General features: G+C 42.0%; 1 protein-coding gene across 4 annotated transcripts in view; it reads right to left on the bottom strand.

Moving 5' to 3' along the window:
• The window catches only part of dspa (desmoplakin a), a 105,468-nt gene that overhangs the window by 20,683 nt on the left and 69,213 nt on the right, over nucleotides 1-15,572 (bottom strand). For all 4 annotated transcript variants that reach the window (XM_068032445.1, XM_068032448.1, XM_068032447.1 and 1 more), the window contains exons 17-21: nucleotides 13,589-13,727; nucleotides 10,710-10,903; nucleotides 7,574-7,736; nucleotides 2,121-2,204; nucleotides 1,923-2,030 (exon numbers count right to left, since the gene is read on the bottom strand). In XM_068032445.1, coding sequence (XP_067888546.1) covers nucleotides 1,923-2,030; nucleotides 2,121-2,204; nucleotides 7,574-7,736; nucleotides 10,710-10,903; nucleotides 13,589-13,727 — 688 coding nt within the window. The remainder of the gene's footprint in view (nucleotides 1-1,922; nucleotides 2,031-2,120; nucleotides 2,205-7,573; nucleotides 7,737-10,709; nucleotides 10,904-13,588; nucleotides 13,728-15,572) is intronic.

Below are 15,572 nucleotides of genomic sequence, written 5' to 3'. Positions count from 1 at the left end.
GTATTTCCAGCATTTCTTGTTTTTATTTCAGATTTCCAGCATCTGCAGTATTTTGCTTTCATTTGTAAAGACTCGCTGTTTTCTGTTTTTAAGCCAATTTTTTTTATCCAACTGGACACTGACCCTCCTATTCCATGAGCCTCACTTTTGTTAACCAGCCTTTTATGTGGTACCTTATCAAACAGTTTTTTAAAATCCATATAAACAACATCCACTGCATTCCCTTCATTACCCTTCTCTGTTACTTAATCAAAAAATGCAATTGGATTACTCAAGCATGATCAGCATTTTACATATCCTTGCTGGATATCCTTAATTAACTCAAACCTCTCCAAGTGTGTGTCTATGTATTTAATCAACTTAGCTTAGTTTTTAGTCTTTTAACTAACTTACTTGATCTACTTTAAGTTATAGGTAGATTAAACCAAATATTTACTTGTAACACGAAGTATTGGAGGCAAAAGCAGCACCTCCTTCCCCCTCTGCACTGAAATCCCACTTGCACCATATTCCCAACTTTTACATTTTGCGCACAGCCCCCTGCCAGACATTATATACCCTGCAAGATTTTAGGCGAGTGTGCAAAGGGCTACTGTTGCACAAGGCCCAATTTTCCCCGTGTCCACAGTAAAAATTGCCCTGTGACAATTTCAGTGAAACAGAATGAAAGTTAACTACTGCAGTACACAAAGGGCAGCTTTTCCTCTACTTGCACCACCACCTTCTCAAGGACAATTAGGGATGGGCAATAAACGCTGGCCTTGGCAGTGGCACCCACATCCCAGGAACGAATATTAAAGAAAAACATAAAGGATCGTTTCCGTGGAGCACATAGAGGAAATCTGGGTGGGAAAGATCTCATGGCCCATTTTACACCCATTTAAATACATGCTCCATTATGGACAAGGAAACCTCCACGGATTTTAACTATGCCCTCTGCCTTTACACCCAAGTACAATTAAAAGAAAACCTACCCCAAAAAGTTCAGAGGCCGGAAAACATGGGGAATTTGTGAACATTAATTTACATATAAGTTTTGGGTATATAAATGTTAGAGGTATTAACCCTTTTAAAATTAAGGAGTTAATGCATCATTTAAATGGAAACACAGGAAGGTCATACAAACATATTAAGCAATTATCACTGGTAAGTCATGATTGTCATACAGCTGATAGAAAACGTGTTTAGATACAGAAATACTACACACAGTACACCGAGCACACCAAAGCAGAACTGGAAAACAAAACTGATATAACTTGCTTGGTAACAGTGGTCTCTTCAGTATATATTTTATAGGGCTAATAATACAATGGGGATGAATTTCCATGGCCGTTTCCTGATCCTTCACTGTAACTTTAGAAATCCTGGCGAAACAGTATTGACAGCTGTTTACACCATTGCTCCACAGTTTCAGTCAACCTTACACTGAAGTTAAGCTGGACAATTAGGAGAACCCCTGCAGAAATTACTGGTGAATTACTCTATTTGATTGTATTTTTACATGTAACTATATGAAAATAGACTATTGAATATGAAGTGCCGGCACTCATTTTTGGAGGGGAAAAAACAAAATCGAACTGAAACTACTTTTTGTTTACGTTTAGTAATGATTTTAACATTACTGTTTCCTCTCAATAACAAAAACTGGTACTTGGGGTGCACAGTGAATCTTAATGCTGTTTTTAAAATAATAGATGCATTCTTTTCACACTTTAATAAATTAATAACATGGCTAGAAAATTACTGTATGTTGCATCCTCATGTCCCCATTAAAATAGCGAACAGAGAATACCATATGAAGGGGTTAAGCATTCAGTTACTAAAATAGCAGCAGTAACTTTTGGCCTTTAGCTCAAGAATATTGGATAGCAGAGCACTGCAGCTTTAGGTAAAAGCACAGAAAAAGAAAATGTTTCACATACCTCATGAAGAATTGTGGTGGAAATTGATTGTGCCAGTTGCCTCTTGATTGGAATATTAAGAAGTGTATCCAGACCAGCACTGTATGATGCTAATTGTAGCTCGTAATCCTGTTTAATAAATAAAATTATGTACATGACTCATCTCAATATCACATACAAAACATTATTCACCTACTAAACCATATTGGAGTTTCTTACCTTTACCGATGTTGCACATAGGTCTGCATGTTTTTGGTAGTCTTCAACATCACCTCGTTTGCTCTTTATTTCGGAGTACAACCTCTATTCAACAATAAAGCAAGTATATTAGCAGGAAGATACTTTCAATAAAATTAGTCCCTCTCGGTTGTAATATTGAATGATAGGTAACTGAACTAACATACATTTTTGAGTATGTATGAATGGCCCCAAGTTACCAATGTGGGGGCATTATTGGGGTTGGAAAGGTCTTGCTGGGGTTAAAATTTGGGGCAAGACTCAATTATGCCATGTCATTCCCCCATTTCCCAGTGTCAGTGGTTCCTTGGGTAGGTGAGGATGTGGGATTGGATGGTTCCTGAAACATCTCCATTGTAGTAGACACAGAGGAGAGAAGGCGGCAGGACTGTTGCAACCTGGAGGAACTCCTAACAGTTCTGCACCCGATGTCGCCTATTTACTGTACATCTTCACAAAGCAGGCCAGAAGTATGGCCAGGTGGTAGAATTAGGGTCCACCAGAACTGCAAAGGTCTGGCTTCCTTACAGAAAACTGTCTGGCTACCCTAAGAAAGTGGCTTTCTTTGGGAAATTGATTTTCCATGCAACCCACACTATCCCCTTCCCCCACCCTGACACTTACCAGGTCCCCGAGCTACACCAATATTTGCAAAGCATCCACACACTTTGTACAAATTACCTGATCCTGGGCATTCCAATGGGGTCTAGGGTACAAGTGGCCAGAGCAGGGAAAGTCCCGCACTGCCATTGTTACAGTCACTGAGCAAGGAAAAGGACAGACTTTCATTTATACAGCACCTTTCATGATCTCAGGAGGTCCCAAGGTGCTTTACAGCCAATGAAGTATTTCTGAAGTATAGTCGCTGTTGCAATGTTGGAAACATTTGTGCACAGCAAGGCCCACAAACAGCAATGTGATAATGGCCAATTACTGTATTTTATTGATGCTTGTTGTGGGATAAATATGAAATCCTCTGCTCTTCTTCAATATAATGGCAAGATATCTTTTACGTTCACCTGAAGGACGGTACGCCTGAGAGTGCAGCACTCCCTCATTATTGCACTGATGTGTCAATGTAGATTTTGTGTTCAAGTCTCAGGAGAGCTACTACTGAACTACAGGTAACACCAAAACTTCCACTTTTTGGGGCCATTATCTCTTAAATAAGCCCCCCCCAAAAAAAATCAATAATTAAATCTGTATTTTTCATTATATCTAGGTCAAAATCTTATTACTATTTTACCTGTGTTGGTGCTAATGACAATTACAAGAGAGTTTCTATGGGTCAAACAATAAAGTGAAACTCAAACACAAAGTACCATAGAGATGAATAGCATGGGGGCATTTCTTTCTTTTGTGCCCAGTTACTCCAGGTCACTATCCTCTTTACTCCCCAAGGATGTAGGATCATAGAATGGTTACACCACAGAAAGAGCCAATTCCCTTTTGAAAGCCACGATTGAATCTGCCTCCACCACACTCTCAGGCAGTGCATTCCTGATCCTAACCACTCACTGCAAAAAAAGGTTTTCCTCATGTTGCCTTCGGTTCTTTTGCCATTCATCTTAAATTGGCGTTCTCTTGAATTCCGTCAATGGGAACAGATTTTCTTTATCTACTCTGCCCAGGCACCTCATGATTTAGAACACTTCTATCAAATCTCCTCTCAACCTCCTCTTCTCTAAGGAGAACAGCTCCAATAGACCCTGTAACTGAAGTCTCTTATCCCTGGAACCATTCTTGTAAATCTTTTCGGCACAGTCTCTAATGCCATCACATCCTTCCTAAAATGTGGGGCCCAGAATTCGGCACAATACTCCAGCTGAGGCCAAACCAGTGTTTACCAAGATGCACATCAAACCTCCTTGCTTTTATACTCTAAGTCTCTATTTGTAGAGTAATAGAGTTATCCAGCACAGAAATAGGCCCTTCGGCCCATCGTGTCTGCGCTGGCCATCAAGCACCTAACGACTCTAATCCCATTTTCCAGCACTTGGCCCGTAGCCTTGTATGCCATGGCATTTCAAGTGCCCATCTAAATACTTCTTAAATGTTGTGATGGTTCCTGCCTCTACCACCTCTTCAGGCAGTGCATTCCAGATTCCAACCACCCTCTGGGTGAAAAAAATGTTTCCTCAAAACCCCTCTAAACCTCCTACACCTTACCTTAAATCTATGCCCCCTGGTTATTGACCCCTCCGCTAAGGGAAAAAGTTTCTTCCTATCTAACCTATCAATGCCCGTCATAATCTTATATTTATAAAGCCCAGGATCCTGTTGCTAAATTTCCTGATGACACAAAGATAGGTGGGAGAGTAAGTTGTGAAGAGGACACAAGGAGGCTACAAAGGGAAATAGATAGGTTAAATGAGTGGGCAAAGATTTGGCAGATGAAGTATAATGTGGGAAAGTGTGATCTTGTCCACTTTGGCCAGAAAAAAAGAAAAGAAACATTATTTAAATGGAGAAAGATGGTAGAACTCTGAGGTGCAGAGGGATCTGGGTGTCCTAGTACACAAAAAGTTAGTATGTAGGTCCAGCAAGTGATTAAGGCAGCAAATGCAAGGGGAATGGAATATAAAAGTACAGGGCTGAAATGTTTAATTGGGCGGGAGGTTCTGCCCACCGGCTGAAACGTCAGGGGCCAGCCCGCCTCCATCAGGCCTGGGGAGCCACGGTGCGATTTGTCACTCCCCAGACCCTAACTGGCCTTCTTGAGGAAGGAAGTCCTGCCAAATGGAGCTGCCAGCCAATCAGCATGCCAACAACTCTTAGTCCCAGCAGTGCCACCGGGAATGGTGGCCACAGCTCGGACTACACCCAGCCATTGGAGGAAAGACAGCCCCGGAACTACATTAAGTTTTCGGGACCTCGCTGGGGACAATCGACTGGGCCCCAGCAAGGAAAAGGGGGTCCGTTAGGGGGAGCGGTGGAGTGTTGTGCAGTGAGGACGATTGGGGCTTTGTAGGCGGCCTTCCGTGGGGCACAGGGTGCCCAATCAGGAGGATCCTCTCAGCACAAAATGTTGCTGCCAGTTGCTGTTTGACCGCTGCGGATTAAATACCAGCGGCAGTGGGAGGAAGCCCTTAAGTGGTAGTTAATTGGCAACTTATAAGGGCCTTGATTGGCCACCGCTGTGCGTAAAATTGCAGCGGGGGCAGGAAGGCGTTGGGAACGGTCCCCACCATCCCCCACTCAATTTTACAGCCCCCGCCCGCTCGTTGGGGAGCTGTAAAATTTCAGTCGAGATGTTTTGCTACAGTTGTACAGGGAATTGGTGAAACCACATCGAGAGTATTGTGTACAGTTTTATTTAGAGATACAGCACTGAAACAGGCCCAAGTCTGTGCCGACCAACAACCACCCATTTATACTAACCCTACAGTAATCCCATATTCACTACCACCTACCTACACTAGGGGCAATTTACAATGGCCAATTTACCTATCACCTGAAAGTCTTTGGCTGTGGGACGAAGCCAGAGCACCCGGCGAAAACCCACGCGGTCACAGGGAGAATTTGCAAACTCCGCACAGGCAGTACCCAGAATTGAACCCGGGTCCCTGGAGCTGTGAGGCTGCGGTGCTAACCACTGCACCACCTCCTGACTTAAGAAAGGATACAATTGCATTGGAAGCAGTTCAGAGAAGGTTTACTCACTGATTCCAGGGTTGAGAGAGTTATCTTATGAGGAAAAGTTGGACAGGTTGGGTCTGTATTCATTGGAGTTTAGAAGGATGAGAGACGATGTTATTGAAACATATAAGATCCTGAGGTGACTTGACAGGATGGATGTTGAAAGGATGTTTCCCCTTGTGAGAGAGACTAAAAATAGGGGACACCGTTTAAAAATATGGGGTCTCTAATTTGAGACTGAGATGAGGAGAATTTTTTTTCTCTCAAAGGGTCGTGAGTCTGTCGAACTCTCTCTTCCCCGGAGAGCGGTGGTCATTGAATGCTTTTAAGGCAGAAGCAGACAGATTCTTGACAAACCAAGGAGTCAAAGGGTATCAGGGATCAGCAGGAAAGTGGAGTTGAGTCCACAAACCAATCCTATAGAATGGCAGAGCAAGCTTGAGGGGCTGAAGAGCCTACTCCTAGTTCGTATATTCGTATGCAAGTCATAATTACTGCCAAACAACCTCTCTGGCAAATTCCTTCAGAAATTGAGGGTTGGAGGATTTTCTTTTTAATCGTTTAAAACCCTTTTGTCTCTCTCTTTCTTAATCCCATCTGACTTTCTCTATTTCACTTCCTATACAAGATTTAAATATAATTTATACTTCCCGATTATGACTTTGTAGACAGGATATTCCCGCGAGCATCGGGACCCCAATGTGGGGACAAAATGGGGGTTCTGAGCCGCACTTGCTAGGAGCCAGACTGAGGGAGCTATTTTCCCGAAGTGGCCTCCTAATTTACTACCTCTACGCTCGCAGTCCTATTGAGGACAACAACTGGGCTCCCGATGCTACTGGCCCAATTAGAGCGCCAGCAGCTCTAGCGCCTCGGCAGCCCCACAGGGAGAGGCGGGCACTGCTCAGGCAGGTCTGAGATTGCGAGGGTAACTCAAAATGGAGGCGGCCTCAGAAGTGTAGAAATATTTAAATATTTTAGAGAGGGGAGAATATGGCAGGACCCTTGGATCGGAGGGGAAACCCCTCCAATCGGATTGTTGGGGCCACGGGGGATGCTTTTCCTGCCTGCGGCCCCCTCTGTGGGGGATCGAACCTCTGGCTCCGATGACCATCCTCCAGACTGCTGCAAGGAGGCCGCTTCCATGGAGCTGGTGACCTCCCGACCGCCAGTAAAATGCCGGTGGTGCCGAAACATTAGGCTGCCCACCTCCATGCAGCGGGCAGGCGATCCACCTCCCAGACCACGCCTAGGAAACTTACCCGGTGACGGGAACGTGTCAGGGAGCCATCCCGACGTGGCTCCCCCTGTTTTTCCAGCCCCCTGCCTCCACTCCCGCCACCATGAGGCTTGGAAAATTCAGCCCTGCATGTCTCAGTGATTGATTGAAGAACCACACTGCCGCTTGTACTGCTCACACATGCCACAGATACCCTGTAGAAGGTGCTGTGCTGGATCAGATGCCTGATGACAGTAAGTTCCACTCAAAAGCCCCCAAAATGTCTGTAGGCAACTGTGTCGGTGTAGTGAATGATAAGCACTATTCCTGGTCTCCAATCCCAAAATCCATTTCTGTAAATCTTATTTTTGCGAAAATATACAACACTTAATTGTAATTTTTCTCCACACATTTTGTGAAAGCTAATTTACAAACTTAGTCTGGAAATCTCATTACATTGGGCTATCTGGATTTAACTCATTAAAACCTGTTTGAAATCAATATAAATGTATAATGATTATCTATCCATTAATTATAAGTAGGCTTTATCATACAAAAATTATAATTTCATACAAACCTTCTGCTCGTTTAGTTGATCCACAAGGGCATTTGTATCCCCAAATCGAATGACCTGCAACCCATCCTGTTTGTGCTTTGTTGCATCGATCCACTTGCTCAGTTTCTGGAACAACTCTCCATAGTCTTTCAGCTGCCTGTGTTCCTTATTTAGTTCCAAATATCTGCACAATGGAAAAAAAAACAATCCAATTTCGTGAGAATAATAATGAATCTATTACAATTTTTTATGATTTAACTTTCTCTTTTAAATTATTAGCCAACCAAATTACTGGTACATTAAAGTTTCTAATCACGACTTCAGAAATGTTATGGGCTATAGCTGGGAACAGCTACAGGATATACATGTATGAGAGAGGTTAATTGAGCCTGAAAATAAAATATATATTATGCACTGCTAACTCTAGCATATTGATTTAACGTTGAAATCACAATCTCCCACAAATGAAAATGACTATCACCAGAATCAGGTGTTATTGGGCAGCTCGCGCTAAGAAAGAGCCCTAAGAAACACCATGTAGCATTAAATGAACCTGCTATTACCTCATTTTGTCAATATGGGTCGCATTGAACTAGGTTCAAGATATTGGTCCTCTTCAGCACCCTTTACTTTGGGGCCATTCTGCTCTGGCCTGATGACCTACATCCTAGGGTCTTAAAGGAAATGGCAGCAGAGATAGTGGATACATTGGTTATAATATTCCAAAATTCCCTGGATGCAGGATAGGTTCCAGTGGATTGGAAAAAAGCTAACGTACGCCCTTATTCAAAAAGGGAGGGAGGCAGAAAGTAGGAAGCTACAGCTTAACATCTGTCATTGGGAAATTGTTAAAATCCATTATTAAGGAAGTAATAACAGGACATTTAGAAAATCAAAACGCAATTCATCAGAGTCAGCATGATTTTATGAAGGATAAATCGTGTTTGACTAATTTGCTGGAGTTCTTTGAAGATGTAACAAGTAAAGTGGAAAATGGGGATCCTGTAGATGTAGTATATCTGGACTTCCAGAAGGCATTTGATAAGGTGCCGCACAAAAGGTTAATACATAGGGTAAGATCACATGGGGTTAGGGGCAATTTATTAGCTTGGATAGAGGATTGGCTAACCAACAGAAAACAGAGTCTGGATAAATGGGTCTTTTTCTGGTTGGCAACTAGTGGGGTGCCACAGGGTTCGGTCCTCGGGCCCCAACTATTTACAATCTATATTAATGACTTGGATGCAGGGATAGAAGGTACAATAGCCAAATTTGCAGAGGACACTAAAATAGGTGGGCTAGTAAGTTGCAACAAAGAAATAAGAAATTTACAAATGGATATGGATAGGTTAGGTGAATGGGCCAAAATTTGGCAGATGGAGTTTAATATGATAAATGTGAGGTTATCCATTTTTGTCGGAAGAATAGAAAGGCAAATTATCTAAATGGAGAGAAACTTCAGAGTGCTTCGGTGCAGAGGGATCTGGGTGTCCTCGTGCATGAATCGCAGAAAGCTAGTATGCAGGTAATAAGGAAGGCAAATGGAATTTTGGCATTTGTTGCTAAAGGAATAGAATATAAAAGTAGGGAAGTGTTGCTGCAACTGTACAAGGCATTAGTGAGACCACACCTGGAGTACTGCGTACAGTTTTGGTCCCCTTACTTGAGGAGGGATGTAGTTGCATTGGAGGCAGTTCAGAGGAGGTTCACTAGATTGATTCCAGAGATGGGGGGCTTGTCTTATGAAGAGAGATTGAGTAGTTTAGGTCTTTACTCTCTAGAGTTTAGAAGAATGAGAGGAGATCTAATTGAGGTATATATGATGATTAATGGGATTGACAAAGTAGACGTAGAGAGAATGTTTCCTCTTAAGGGGCAATCTAGAACGAGAGGTCATAGTTTTAGGATAAGGGGTAGCAGATTTAAAACAGAGATGAGGAGAAATTACTTCTCTCAAAGGGTCATGAGTCTGTGGAATTCACTACCCCAGAGTGCGGTGGAGGTCGGGACATTGAGTAAATTTGAGGAGATAAACAGATTTTTAATTAGTAATGGGTTGAAGTGTAATGGAGAACGGGCAGGAAAGTGCAATTGAGGCCGAGATGAGATCAGCCATGATCGTATTGAATGGCGGAGCAGGCTCGAGGGGCTGAATTGCCTACTCCTGCTCCTAGTTCTTATGACCTCATGACCTCTACCATGAGGATTCTAATGTGGGTGGACATAGGGACCTCGGATTTTTACTTGATTACCGACCTAGGCACCCCTCAACACCTTCTCCTGTCCACCATCAATATACTCATTGCAACCTTTGAGAAATGCTTGGGTGTCCACCCCATAGCACTGTCCCTCTCCGCCATCTCTACCTGCAAAGCAGGAGATCAAGGAAAGAAGATTTAATACCTTTCCTTCCTCCGCTAAAAAACTTGTAGCTTCCTCAACTGCCATGTTTCCCCACTGCTGGGTCTCAATCTCCACTTTCCCTGCTGGCTCCACTATAAGCAAACAGCCTGGAGTTGCCTCAGCTCTAGTCAGTAAAGGAGACCATTCTACCAGAAGACTGTGCATATTGATATGTTCAGTACTAAAACAGTCCAAGGCCTTAACACTCTAGTTCCAAGGTGGAGGAGGCCTTCCTGAAAGCAGGATTTCTTGCAGACAATTCATTTTGAACCACCCTCAAAGGAATGTAAACTGAAATGCAAAAACAATCCTGCCAAGTCCACTATGCCTTCATTGATCTCCTGTACACTACTTCAATTACTGGTTGTTCACAGATCTTACTTTGCTATAGCAATACCACCATTCAAAATTCAAATCCTGAGTTACCCAGCCATGAAGTCAAACTCGTGGAGACAACCAGTTTTTCAGCAGGGTCTGGTGCAGTTACAGTACATCTGTACAATGAGCTAGACTTGTTCAGTAATATTCAACTGAATTTATTAGTTATATTTCTTTATCTTGTGTACCTTCAACATCTCCTCACTATGAATAAAATGCAGTTCTATTTATATCTTTTGACAAGTTCAATCTTTCAGGATCCTTGATGACATGGAATTTGCACCTTCATTCTTCTGATTCAGGACAAGATTACTACTAACTGAGCTAAACCACTATACTTAATTTTTTAATATATAAATAGGCAATGCCCACCAACCTGCTATCGATTTCTTTGTAAATCCTCTGCCATCGGTCCGATAGCTGCGTGACTTTCTCGTTATATTTAGTAAGATCGATATCACACTTGTAGAAAGATGGCATTATGTCATCATTAATACGTAGGGTTTCGTGCATGTTTTGCTGCATCAACATCATTAAGTTCTTCTTCTGATCCAGTTCACTCTTCATTTTCTAAAAGTGTAAAAGAATTAATGCGAAAAGCTGCTTTTTAAAAAGATAATGATTAATTATCAGACTTCTAGACTGCACAGTTTGGCTTTAGGCACTAACATTAATGCTGGCTAATCTAGATCTGCCAGTGTAAAACTGGCAGATGGGCAGAATGAGACACACAACTACCCAATCAGGTGGGAAGAATCTTGTCCCTTCTTTTTGGGCTCACTCTCATTCAGATAACTTAAGCGAGCTGCTTGCTCAAAATGTGCTTAGCGAGGCAACTCGTTGATTAGGGGAAGGGAGGCAGGACATCAGGTGCTGCTGAAAGCTCATAAGTGCCTGCACCAGCTGAAAGGGTCTGTCCAAAGTACTGAAGGAACCTTACAGAGCTGCCGGTAGAGGTCTGGATATAGGCAGAGTACCTGCAGGCCCCAAGAGTTTTTAGATACTGTTGTAAAAGTGCTAGTGGAGCAGGTTTGAAAGCGGAATGACATCCTGTTTCATCATCTCTTCTAAATACCATTGAAATGCCCACCCAATACTTTCTGCCACTCATTGTTTGTGGACAGGACCTGGAAGTGATGTCATTCTACATTACAACAGTGACTACACTTCAAAAGTACTTAAGCGGCTATAAAGAGCTTTGGAACGTCCTGAGGTTGTGAAAAGCACTATAGAAATGCACAGCTTTCTTTCTGCAGGGGCAGAACAGTCGAAAGGATGTGAAATGTGCTATATAAAATGCAAGTTAATTCTGTTCTTTCTTTAATGGCTGTTTAAAAATCTGATGCAAAATATGCATTTAAAACAGACACCAAATACACCTGTTAGGTTTCAGGATGTTTTGGCGACTTACTTCCACAGAAAAAATTACATTTTTTTTCCCCAAAAGTAAAAGCATTTTCTTGCAATTAAAAAAAAGACTCCTACATGGAAGAGAATTAAGACATTTAATGGGAGTTGTTTTCCTCAGAGATTAAGCAATGGGCAATTTATTATCTTCTTCAGTGATTGGGAAAAAAACTCACAGGACACCAATGATGTTGGAAAACCCTTTGATCCCCAGGCTAGGGAAATAAAAGGGCTTGCGAGGTTTCCTGCATCAATAGCTAATGCAAGCAATTGTGTGTGGACAACTGGGTGAATGATCAGGCTCAGTTGCAACAGCCGCCACAATCAAACTGTCGACCAACACATATTTTGCAAGTACGAGCACAATGAATGACCACATGGACAAGTTGCCAAAGCTACCAACGTCCATGGAATTGTAACTCAGCATGAATTGCCACTTTTAGAGGAGTAAAATGAGGAAGCTAGGAAAACATAATAGTATATAGGGCAAGAAAATATAACTACATGACCTCAGAAACCAATAATTACTTTTGTTCAAAAATTTATTAGAGATTACTACATTGTTTCCCTTCCCCTCTCAATGGTTTATTATGAAAAAGGCATGGTGGAATGTCATACTATGCCATATAGACCAGGATTGATTTGTGGTCCATGCTGAATAATCTGCTGTTAGCCAAAGCAGCTGGAGTAATACAATTAGCATCAGTGATTTGCAGTTTGTTAGAGATTAAGATTAAAAAATAATTAAGAAATCCACATTATGCGAAATAATTACTATATTCTTTCCAATTTTAGTTCTGTATTTAAAATCTTAGAATTTAAAAAATCTTGCAAATGTAGCTGGCAAGTAATATATGTAGAATGCCAACATTCTAAGGCTGTAACCATTGCCAAACAAAATAGTCATAGATAGTTCTAATCCTCTCACGGATGTGCTTATTCTTTTCTGTGCAAGTGAATAGATAAGGTAGTTTTGATTATGTCCTGAGACTTATGCTGTGCAGCTTTTTTGATTCTTGGTATGTTGAGCTGATAATAGCCAATGTAAAATCAAGAGTAGGAGTAAATGTCATGGAGGTGATGGAATGGCCCTTTAACTGAGTTAAAAGCAAGGCCATTGTAATGCGAGGTTGAGAGATGAAGGTTAGCTTCTGGCGGATTGGTCTCAACTGGCTGTAAAATGTGCATCTTCTCGGACTGCATCTGATGTAATCTCAATGTTGGCCGTGAGTATGTTAGTTCATTTATCCTTTAATAAACCTGCAAATGTTTGTGTGTTAAACCCATCCTTGCAGCACAGGTTCATGACTGTAGCCTTTGTCTGTAATATTGCCCTAATGGAATGTGTACATATGTTGAGGGAGTACAGGTCCAGTTTCGGGTGTGATCCCCTACACAACTGAACATACAAATTAGGAGAAGTAGGCCATTCGGCTCCTCTAGCCTGCTCCATCATTCAATAAGATCATGGCTGATCTGTTTGTGTCGAATTCCACACTCCCATCTACCACCGATAACCTTTGTTTATACGCAATATACTTATATTTAATACTTGTTCAGGTTTGCGCACAAAGAACAATCACTTCGCACAGCAGGGGAGCATGAAAGTTTAGTAAGTTATTGAGATGTACCCCAGTAAGAGTCAATGGAGGTAATTTGCACCTTCACCACCTGGGTGGTAAACTGTCAGAGTAGATCACACGGCCTTTGTAGAAATCAATGGGATGAAAATAGGGTAATTCTGCAATGCGTGAGCAATTCACTCCATCAAGGTGAAAATTACCCCCAAAGGTGTTCAGGAAGTGAAAGTAATACAAGTAGTGCTGATAAAATTAGGATTCTATTTACCTTCAGATTGATTCTGTACAACTCTATTTTATCCAAACTCATTGGGACTGTTTCTTCTTCAGTTAGTCTAGCTTCATAAACTTTTATCACGTCCTCCACTTCAAGAATATTTTGAAAGAGTAACCTCAATGCTTTCATTCTAAAAATAAATAAATGCACTTACTGATTTCATGCAAAAAAAAAACAAACCATTAACACAGACTCACAAATAACATTCCAATATGGTTCTCTCAAATTTTAAAAGAGTGAATTCTGTAAAGGGCCACATCACTGCTGATTTAAGAATCAATACAAGTCCAAAATATCCTCTTTTGGTAAAGTTACAATAAAGAGGATATACTTTTGATGCAGTTGCAATGATTAAACTTCATCAAATTATACATTCCTATGCATAGAATATAAGAGCAGGGAGGTTATGATGGAGCTGTATAAAACTCTCGTTAGGCCACAGCTGGAGTACAGTGTACAGTTCTGGTCGCCACACTATAGGAAGGATGTGATTGCACTGGAGAGGGTGCAGAGAAGATTCACCAGGATGTTGCCTGGGCTGGAACATTTCAGCTATGAAGAGAGACTGGATTGGCTAGGGTTGTTTCTCTTAGAGCAGAGAAGGCTGAGGGGGGACCTAATTGAAGTATACAAAATTATGAGGGCATTGATAGGTTAGATAGGAAGAAACTTTTTCCCTTAGCGGGGGTGTCAATAACCAGGGGGCATAGATTTAAGGGAAGGGGCAGGAGGTTTAGAGGGGATTTGAAGAAACATTTTCTCACCCAGAGGGTGGTTGGAATCTGGAACACACTGCCTGAAGGGGTGGTAGAGGCAGGAACCTTCACAACATTTAAGTATTTAGATGAGCACTTGAAACACCATAGCATACAAGGCTACGGGCGAAGTGCTAGAAAATGGGATTAGAATAGATTGTGCTTGATGGCCGGCACGGACACGATGGGCCGAAGGGCCTGTTTCTGTGCTGTATAACTCTATGTCCACATTTATAATGGGTTTTGCATATGCAGACTTTTCACAATGATTGCATAATCTGGCTACTAGATTCCCACAGATTGTTTTCTAAAAAAAAAAAGCAGCTGCTTTTCTTCCCCTCAAACCGTATGTTCTAATGTCCAAAATAAGGGCTTAAACAACATTTTTAAAACATATTTCATAAGGTGACTAAATGTATGAACAGAATTGATTTTTTAGGTCTTTAGATGCCTTCATTAAAAGTTTTTACTTGATAGTCTCAGCCTCTAGAAAAAAATCTGGGCTAAATTCAAACCATAGCCATGAGACTGGACTTTTTTGGCCAGTTTAGATTATGCAGTCTGCACATGTACATGACACTAATTTCTCCAGATACATCAATACCAGTCACCTGTCCGAATGGAATATTTATCTTCACAAGAGTAATTAGCAAACAAAATTTGACAATGAGTAACATAAGGAGATATCAAGACAGGTGACCAAAAGCTTTGTCAAAGAGGTAGGTTTTAAGGAGTGTCTTAAAGGAGAGGAGAGAGACAGAGCGGCAGAGGGGTTCAGGGAGTGAATTCTAGAGCTTTGGGCCTTGGCAGGTTATAGGGCTAGAGGAGATTACAGAGTTAGACAGAGGTAGGACATGAAAGGATTTGTAAGCATGGATAGAATTTAAAAATTGAGGTATTACTGGACTGGGAGCCAATATAGATCAGTGAGCACAGGGGTGACGAGTGAAGAGGACTTGGTGTAAGTTAGGATATGGGTAGCCGAGTTTTGGATGAGTTCAAGTTTATGAAGGGTGAAAGGTGGTAAGCTGGCCAGGCAAGAACTGGAATTGTCGGGCAGAATTTTGTTGAGCTCGCAACGTCGGGCTCCATGGCAGGAAGGGTCAGAAGATCACAGCGTCCCACCACGGAGCCCAACGCCGGGATTGCCAGGCCCGATCTTCCCAGCTGCGGCAAGGCTCTGTGGCGGTCCCCCTGCCGCTCAGCAATGGGACCCAACT

The sequence above is a fragment of the Heterodontus francisci genome, chromosome 5 (assembly GCF_036365525.1).
Source record: "Heterodontus francisci isolate sHetFra1 chromosome 5, sHetFra1.hap1, whole genome shotgun sequence".
Taxonomy (NCBI): Eukaryota; Metazoa; Chordata; class Chondrichthyes; order Heterodontiformes; family Heterodontidae; genus Heterodontus; species Heterodontus francisci.
Note: the sequence above shows the minus strand (reverse complement) of the source record. Positions and strands in the feature narration are given on the sequence as shown.